The sequence below is a fragment of the Triticum dicoccoides genome, chromosome 1A (genome assembly GCF_002162155.2).
Source record: "Triticum dicoccoides isolate Atlit2015 ecotype Zavitan chromosome 1A, WEW_v2.0, whole genome shotgun sequence".
NCBI classification, from domain to species: Eukaryota; Viridiplantae; Streptophyta; class Magnoliopsida; order Poales; family Poaceae; genus Triticum; species Triticum dicoccoides.
Window position 1 is genome coordinate 563024449 of NC_041380.1, and position 9946 is coordinate 563034394.

The 9946-nt window shown below is 43.2% G+C and overlaps 1 protein-coding gene across 1 annotated transcript; it reads left to right on the forward strand.

Moving 5' to 3' along the window:
- The first annotated feature begins 8059 nt into the window (after positions 1 to 8059).
- LOC119332634 lies at positions 8060 to 8665 on the forward strand. Its single transcript, XM_037605828.1, has one exon. The coding sequence runs from the start codon at positions 8126 to 8128 to the stop codon at positions 8357 to 8359; it is 234 nt and encodes a 77-aa protein (XP_037461725.1). The 5' UTR covers positions 8060 to 8125; the 3' UTR covers positions 8360 to 8665.
- Positions 8666 to 9946: the final 1281 nt, after the last annotated feature.

Here is a 9946-nt window from a genome sequence, read left to right on the forward strand (position 1 = left end):
GGGGGGGGGAGGGATAAACCCCCTTAAATTTAATCTCATTCGAAGAAAACATTGATCTAGTTTACAAGGGAAACCGAATAAAAATCTGAACAAGTTGACCCCGTTTTTGAGGAAAATCGGGCCAAAAACTGTACAAACAACGCCTGGGCAAGGCACACTTAGCTAGCAGACGGAAGGGCCATCGCCACAAAAGACACTCCTAGATGTGAGGTGTCGTTGAGGGATCACAATGCCAAAACATTGCAAGCAGTCTAACACACTGCATAGGCGTGCGTACTGGGCCTCATGGCACAACTCAGGAGCGTCCACGGTCGACGAGTGCCACCAAACACGAACTTGGCTGGCAGCTCTCCTCCATTGCTCTTCATTATTTGTGCAATGTTGTTTACATTGTTTATGTGAGGATAGGATCATGGGTTCTCTGAGACTGTTTAGTGTGTTCGGTGCAATGGTGTTTTGTGGATTTCCAAGTCGGCGTTGTTTCATTCTTGTTTGGTAGTCTTGGTGGCTTCTTGTTAGGTGTGGTGGTTTCTATAATTTTGCGCGGCGTTGACTCGGCGGCCTTCCTTGTCTTTTTTATTGCCGTATTTCTTTAACTTGCTTATATATGAGGATTTTTTGCTAGGTCTATACAAAAGTTGAAAGTACTTACTGTTGGAAGCTCTGTGTTGTGGCATGTGTAACTGCAATCACAAACTTGAAGCTGGCACCGTATCCCGAAACTTAACTGAACAATAGATATATGCGGCACGACCATTGTGCGTGTAAAGCGTCACGATGTAGTCATCGTCTTTCTTCTTCTCCTCCTTTTTGTTTTTTATGATGAAGATTTGTCCCAAAGAACTACATCTTCGTGATCGGATATGAGTCGTCACAAAACACGACCACATGGTTCCAACGTAGCTTTATTAGCACATAAAGAGTGCTGCTTACGTGCTAATCTTTCTGGTGATGTTGACGGCCGCAACGGGAGTGGGGGATATCCGAACATGAGCAAACATGGGATGGATGCCTCAAGCGAAATTTCTTTTATGATGCAACGGGAAAAGATGTTCCAAATGTGATTTTTCCATGGCCTAATCGATAATCGTTGTGTAAAGTGGATTCCCCTAGTCAGCAGTGAGTGCGCGTGGGTGGTGCCGGGCCCGGCCGTCGTCATCGGCGTCGGAGCCCCGCCCATTCGGCGAGCTTATAAACGGCTGCTGCGGAGCCCCATTTGTGCAGACTGTGCGCCCATCTCTGATCAGAATCCATCTACCCTATCAATCAAGAAAGAAGAGCAGCAGAGTCGTGTTTAATCAATCGTGAGCTCCAGTCCGCATCATCTCATCAATGTCGACCAATGGCGTTTCTGGGAGGATCATTGCGCGTCACAAGGAGCATCGGCAGCCAGAAGATGATGGAGGGGAAGAGCCACAGCGGGTCAGGGTCATGGCGGCAGGCACCGGCGCCTGTAAGGCAGCTGTTCTAGAGGGTGAGGCGCGCCATGCTGCGGCCGAAGCGCCATGCCGTGAGCTTCAGATATGATCTCAAGAGCTACTCCCACAACTTCGATGATGGCCTCGTCCCTGCTCACCGCCTGTAGCTGACACTTCTTCTTCTTCTTCTTCTTCTTCTTCTTCTTCTTCTTCTTCTTCTCAAGTTTACTTGCCGCCCGGCCAGACCATGGCTCGAGGCTAGAGAGTTTGAAGCGTGGTCACCTTGTACTGCACAGAGTTTGAAGTGTACTATAGTATTAGACATTATTGTTCATGCACAAGTTTCTTAGTGTTGAAAGTCTGAAACTACCAACGAAATGACAGAGTGTATCTATTGTAGTTTGGAAGCCGTTACTTGCCACGATGGAATGGGGTTTAAGCTATTTATGTTTATGTCGCACGTGCTACAATACACTCTCGCGCCGGGGCTTCTCTCACTCTCATGTTTGATATGGGTGCATATTGGGAGTGAACATAATTTTCGATGTCAATTTTCAGGAGGCATGATTTGGACCCCCCCAATAGTTTACGATTATGTATGTAGATCAGCGGTGAGATTAAAGCTTACCCTTTTTATTATGAAACATTATAATGTATTCCACGTGATCAGAAATATCAGGCCCCTCGAAACACCCATTTGGTAGATAATTGATCGTTTAGGCTGAGATCCATCCTTACTAGAAGCATCAGCATGCACTCGGAAACTCCCTCATGCCACCATGAGGTCTTCAAGAGAGGCACGACGAGTCCAGGTCCCCAGCTCCAGATCGGGGCGCTGCACCGCCCAAGACAAAGGGCTCGCCTGAGCCACCCGTAGCTACACCTCTTGCCGCCCACACGACCAAGAGGTATAGCCACCACTACGGTCATGGTGCCCGCCGGAGAGCAACCAGAATGTTTAGGCCCCTTGAAGCTCCCATTTGTTAGATAATTGGTCATTTAGGCCGAGATCCATCCTTACAAGAAGCATCAGCGTGTGTTGCTGTACCAATGAATTACAACGTCAAACTTATGCTCGCCTCATTGCACCATGAGATTTAGCAAATAGCTTGGAAACTCTGATTAAACCAAGATATATTATTCTTCGAAAGAAAACCTGACATATTCTACAAGTTATTTGCTTGATTGTTAAGAGGGGCATACATATGCAACTGTTATCTTGATTTAATGTTGAAGGAACAACCTTTAGCACATACAACCATACTTCATGCACACAAGTAGACTAGGTCCTCGTTGGTTTGCAAGCTGAACTAAACTATTTCGATAGGCCAATGACAGCCAAGATAAATAGAGCAAGATACCCAATTAAAGCTACAGACAGAGCATAGAACTGATGGGACGGTCCTGACTAACTACCGAAGCACTAACTCATCACCGCTACTCTCTCATATCATTCCATTTGGAATTACCAAAACATCACCCGAAAATAGGCACCTCACCATATTTCTGCATATAGACCATATAGGGTCGAATAGTTCTCAAACGACAACATTGCCACCACATCGGGTTGTCATCACTTGCCCCTCCAACTTTCAGTTGGCCTCCATATTTTCCTCAGGCGGTTTTAGTAGAAGTATGCAGAAAACCACCTGAAGGCAAGAAGCTCGTCCAGTCCAACCAAGCCAAACAGGAGTAGTCGCAGGAGAGCCACTTACCCAACGACGATGAACATGAACTTAGAGATGCACACCAACACGACATGATGATATCTAGCTTGTATAAGCAATATCAGAAACATCTCATCACAAAAACCTTGGGAAGAACTACTAAAACCATCAATTTCTTGTACGAACCATGGGACCAACATTATCAAACCTGAAACAAGCATCTCTACTAGTAAAGAGGAGTTGAGGAACATATACTGTACATTGGTTTCTTTCCTTTAATTATGTAAGTGAAATTGGTTCTTTGAAATAAGTGAAATCATTTTTTGAGTTGATTGAAATCAGTACATTGAATTAACCAAAATCAATGATTATAAACTTGTGAAATCTCTTTCCTTGAAATGAGTGAAATATGTTGTTTAAAAATAGTGAAATCGGTTCTTTGAAATAATTGAAATTATTTTTTGAGTTGAGTGAAATCATTACTTGAATTAAGTGAAATCAATGATTCATAAACTAGTGTAGTGAAATCCTTTGTCTTTGAAATGAGTAAAATATGTTGTCTTAAAAAAGTGAAATCGGTGTTTTAAAACGAATGATATATGTATTTTTATACTAGTGAAATCGGTCTTTCTGAAAATGAGTGGAATTATTCTTGTTGAATTAAATGGAACAATTCTGTTGAAGTGGGTGAAATCAATGTTTCTGAAATGAAATCAGTGTTCTGAATATTGAAATGAAATCAGTGTTTTTAATTAATGAATGAAATCTATTTTTTAAGAAAGGAGTGAAATATGTTTCATGAAATTTTTAAATCATCTAAAATATATTCAAATCTGATCTTGTTTTAACGATCTCGTCGCCCGGAATTCCAATCTTTAAAAAGATTTTTGAATAATCTTTTATTCAAAAGATATCAATGAATTAGTATTTCACAAGAAAAATGAAAAGCTAATTTTTCTATGGGTGGAGAGAGAGAGAATATGTGTGCATGCAGCACTCCGTCTTTCTCTACCTTTACCAGACGAAAAACTACTATCATAGACTTCTATCAGAGTGTATTGCAATGTATTTCTGCAGCTAAAAAATTGGTACCTTTATACTGCAACTCAGCACAACAATCTTGATGCGGAGACGAAGGGCAACAGATGTGCAGGTAGGTACTGGTGCTTTTAGAATTTCTGTTTTTTATGTCGATTGCTAGGTCTGTACAAAAGTTGAAAGTGGTACGTCTGCACAAAAGTAGAAAGTGCTTACCGTGGATAATGGATATATGGGACATGACCGTGGTGCGTGTAAAGTGGCATGATGCATCCATCGTCTTTCCTCTTCTCCTCCCTTTGTTTCTTTTTCAATGAAGATTATGTCCCAAAGAACTATATCATCCTGATCGGATATATGGGTTGTCACTAACCAAGACCACATGCTTCCACCGTATCTTTATTAACACATAAAGAGTATTTTCCTACGTGCCAATCTTTCGGGTAATGTGGACGGCCAAATTAAAATCGGGAGATACCCGAACCTGAGACTAGCATGCGATCCAGTGCTTCTTCCTCTTGACCTTTTGATACAACACTATTTAGAACTATAAAAAACACTGGTCGTGGTATGGGTATGGCAAGCACCAATGCTTGTCTATGGATGCCTCGAGCGAAATTACTTTTGAGTATGCATCTGTGTCGACACGGCACGAGGCTTCCACCGCCCCTCTCGCTCCTAGGATAATGCACCTTTGCCTTTTATGGGAGAGAGATTCCATCACCACGTGTGTAGTGTAGGGTCACAACGGGAAAAGATGTCCGAAATGTGATTTTGCCATGGGCTGATCGTTGTGTAAATGGACTTTTCTCGTCAGCTAATCATGAGTGCGCGTGGGTAGTGACGGGCCTGGCCGTCGTCGCCGTTGGTGTTGGAGCCCCATCCAATCCGCGAGCTTATAAAACGGCTACTGGGGAGCCCCATTGTGCAAACCATCCATCTCAGATCAGGAGCAACCAAATTAAGGAAGAAGAGCGCAGCAAAACTGTGTTTAATCACTCACCAACGACCGATGGAGTGAAATACGTTTCATTAATTTTTTTAAACACTTAAAATATATTCCAATTTGTTCTTGTTGTAACGATCTTGTCGCCCGGAATCCATGTATGTAATAGTATTTTAGAATAACTTTTATTCAAAAGATATCAATGAATTAGTATCTCACAAAAAAATGAAAAGCTAATTTTTCAATGGCCAGAGAGAGAGAGAGAGAGAGAGAGAGAGAGAGAGAGAGAGAGAGAGAGAGAATCTGTGTGCATGCAGCACTCCATCCTTCTCTACTTTACCATATGAAAAACTACTATGATGGAATCCTATTGGAGTGTATTGCAATGCATTCCTGCCGAAAATATTTGGTACCTTTATGCTGCAAGTCAGCACAACAAGTTTATGCAGAGACGAAGGGCAACAGATGTGTCGGAAGGTACTGGTGTCGTTAGAATTTCCGTTTTCTATGTCGACTGCTAGGTCTGTACAAAAGTTGAAAGTGCTAGGTCTGTACCCAAGTAGAAAGTGCTTACTGATGCTAGCTCAGGTTAACTGAACAATGGATAACGGATATATGGGCCATGACCATCGTGCACGTAAAGTGCCACGATGCAGCCATCGACTTTCATCTTCTCCCCCCTTTGTTTCTTTTCCGATGAAGATTTTCCCCAAAGAACAATATCTTCATGATCGGATATATGAGTAGTCAGTAACCAGAGCACATGGTTTCAACATGCCTTTATCAACACATAAAGAGTATCTGCCTACATGCCAATCTTTCCGGTAATGTGGACGGCCAAATTAAAGTCGGGGGATATCCGAACCTGAGCATGAGCACACGATCCAGTGCTTCTTCTCTTGGGACCGTTTGATACAATACTATTTAGAACTAAAAAGCACCGGCCGTGACATGGCAATCACCAACACTTGTCGATGGATGCCTCAAGCGAAATTTCGCTTGAGGCATTTTTATGAGTACTAAGATAAACATGGCCTTTGCAGTGCTTCTCTCTTGGGGCCAAAATATGGCAAGCACCACACCTGTCGATGGATGCCTCAAACAAAAATACTTCTATTTGTGGTACTATGCAACTGCCTGTGTCGACACGACACGAGGCCTCCACCGATCAACCCCTCTAGCTCCCTGGATGTCGTACCTTGGCTTTTTATGATGCCACGTCGGTCTTTGACTGTAGATGTAGCTAGTGTAGGGTGCCGACTGGAAAAGATGTCCGAAATAGTAAGATTTTGTCATGGGCTAATCGTTGTGTAAAGTTGATTTTTCACGTCAGATATGAGTCGTGTGCTCGTGGGTGCTGGCGAGCCCAGCCGTCGTTACTGTCGGCGTTGGAACCCCGTCCACTGGGCAAGCTTATAAAACGGCTGCTGAGGAGCCACATTTGTGCAACCATAAGCTACCTAATCAAGAAAGAAGAGCAGCAGAGCCGTGTTTAATGAACCGTGAGCTCGATCCCTTCCTTGTCATCTCATCAAGGTCGACCAATGGCGTTTCTAGGAGGTTCATTGCGCATGACGAGGAGCATCGACAGTCAGAAGATGATGGAGAAGAAGAGCCACGGCGGGTCAGGGTCATGGCGTCAGGCGCCGGCACCCGTGAGGCAGCTCTTCTGGAGAGTGAGGCGCGCCATGCTGAGGCCGAAGCGCCGTGCCCTGAGTTTCGGGTACGACCACAAGAGGTACTCCCAGAACTTCGATGACGGCCTCGTCACTGCCCACTGCCTCTAGCTAGCCACACCCGCAGGGTCTTCTACTTCTTCTTCTCAATTTTACTTGCCGCCTGGCCGGACCATCGCCCGAGGCTGGAGAGTTTGAAGCATCGTCACCTTGTGATCTGCTCCTCCTCTAGTTCAGCTACGAGTGTATATTAGACAGTACTGTTCATACATAAGTTGCTTACTGTTGAAAGTCTGAAACTGAGAATGAAATGACAGCGTAACTATGTGCTTTTGGCCCTGTTTGGTTCGGCTGTGGATTTCTAAAAGCAGCTGTGAAAAATCTGCTATGAAAAAATAGCTGTGTAAAATCTGATTTGTAAAAGATGTAGGTCATTTGGCAAACCAGCTGATATAGCTTTTTCAGATTTTGGCCCGCAGCGAAATCAGATTTTGGAAAGCACGTCCTGGGCTGCTTCCGCTTTTGGTTCAGATTTTGGCAGCGGATTTCTGGAATCAGATTCTGCTCGGTTTGCCCTTTGGTTCAGATTCTGCTGCGCGGCAGCGGAATCTCTCGATAAAGGCTGAACCAAACAGGGCCTTTAAGTACATAGACTTCAAGCCGTGTCACTTGCCACAGTGGAATGGGATTTAAACTATTTCTATTTATGTCGTGCTATCTGTCATTTTATTTCTGTTTATGCTAGCGAAGATGGTGGGACCAAATATTTTTTATCAACTATTTTTTTAGATCTTACCGTTGTTAGAGTATCTACACCGGACCCCATACTAGTCCCAAACACCTGGACGGGCTGCCCAGTTAGAAAAAATGCACGCAATCGAGGTCCCATACCCGACCCAAACGCCCGGGCTGACCGGCAACCCCATAAACGTCGTGGTATGGGTATGGCAAGCACCAACGCTTGTCTATGGATGCCTCAAGCGAAATTACTTTTGAGTATGCATCTGTGTCGACACGGCACGAGGCTTCCACCGCCCCTCTCGCTCCTAGGATACTGCACCTTTGCCTTTTATGGGAGAGAGATTCCATCACCACGTGTGTAGTGTAGGGTCACAACGGGAAAAGATGTCCGAAATGTGATTTTGCCATGGGCTAATCGTTGTGTAAATGGACTTCTCTCGTCAGCTAATCATGAGTGCGCGTGGGTAGTGACGGGCCTGGCCGTCGTCGCCGTTGGCGTTGGAGCCCCGTCCAATCCGCGAGCTTATAAAACGGCTACTGGGGAGCCCCATTGTGCAAACCATCCATCTCAGATCAGGAGCAACCAAATCAAGGAAGAAGAGCGCAGCAAAACCGTGTTTAATCACTCACCAACGACCGATGGAGTTTCTGGGAGGATCATTGCGCGTGACGAGAAGCATTGGCAGCCGGAAGGGGATGAGCCACGGCGAGTTGGGGTCGTGGCTGCAGGCGCCGGCGCCCGTGAGGCAGCTCTTCTGGAGGGTGAGGCGCGTCGTGTTGCGGCCGAAGCGCCGTGCCGCGAGTTTTGGGTATGATCTCAAGAGCTACTCCCAGAACTTCGACGATGGCCTCGTCCCTGCCCACCGCCTCTAGCAACACCCGCATCGTCTTCTTCTTCTTCTTCTTCTTCTTCTTCTTTTCAATTCTACTTGCCGCCCGGCTGGAGCAGGCTCGAGGCTGGTGATTTGTTCCTCTAGCTCAGCTACTAGTGTATTAGTAAAAAAAATTGAGTTGGAAAATACCCAGTGTACTAGTATTAGAAAGTACTGTTCGTACACTAGTTGCTTAGTGTTGAAAGCCTGAAACTGCCAACGAAATGACAGTGTATCTATGTGCTTCTATGTAGTCTGCAAGCCGTCACTTGCCACAATGGAATGGGATTTCAGCAATTTATGTTTATGCCGCCCTAGAATACACTCTCAGCACTGGTGCTTCTCACGTTGTCGCCGTCATTTGATTCCCGAGATGAAACCAATGTAGTGTTAGTGTGTAGCTAAGCTGTTTGATATGCGTGCATATTGGGACTGAAATGGATTTGCGATGTTAATTTTCAGGAGGCAAGATTTGGAACCCTCCCTTATGAAAGTTTATTATTTTGTATGTGGATCAGCAATAAGATTAAAACTTTTCCATTTGATTAATAAACATTATATGTATTCCAGGTGACCAGAATGTTCAGGCACCTCGAAACTCTCATTTCGTAGATAATGTATCATTTAGGCCAAAATCCATCCTTACTAGAAGCATCAGTGTGCGTTGCCGCGCCATTGAATTACGACGTCAAAGTTATGCTCGCCTCATTGCACCAAGAGATTTAGCAAATAGCTTGGAAATCTGATTGAACTAAGATATACTATTATTCTTTGAAAGATAGTCTGACATATTAATTCTACAAGTTATTTGCTTGTTCGTTAAGAGGGGCATACACATGTAATTATTATCTTGAACCATGGGACCAACATTGCCAAAGCTAGAACAGGTACCTCTACTATTAAAGGGGTGTTGGTGGTGTCTTACTCTTAATTGTGTGGAATAAGTGAAATCGGTTCTTTGAAATAAGTTAATTTTTTTCATTGAGTGAAATCAGTACTTTGAATTAAGTGAAACCAATGATTCATAAACTAGTGAGATCTTTTTTTTTCTGAAATGAGTGAAGTATCTTGTTTGAAACGAGTGAAATTAGTATATCTAATAACGAGTTTATAATTTTTTGAAATGAGTGAAGTAAGCCTTTTCAAATGAGTGAAAACTTTTTCATTGAGTGAAAATATGTAGTTTTAAACTAGTGAACTCACTCTTTTTGAAAACAAGTCTAACTATTTTTTAATTAAATGAAATAATTCATTTGAAATGAGTGAAATCAATGTTTTTGAAATGCAATCGGTGTTTTTTTAATATTTCCATACTCTCTATTTTTAATTAATGAGTGGATCGAATCAGTTTTTAAGGAAGGACTGAAATATATTTCAGTAATTTTTAAAATCATTTAAATGTATTAAAATTTGATCTTGTTTTAAGATCTCGTTGTCGGGAATTCAAATATGTAAAACAATTTTAAAATAACTTTTTTATTCAGAAGATATCAATGAATTAGTATTTCACAAGAATAATGAAGCGTTGGTTTTTCTATGGTGAAGAGAGAGAATATGTGTGCATGCAACCATCTATCCTTCTCTACTT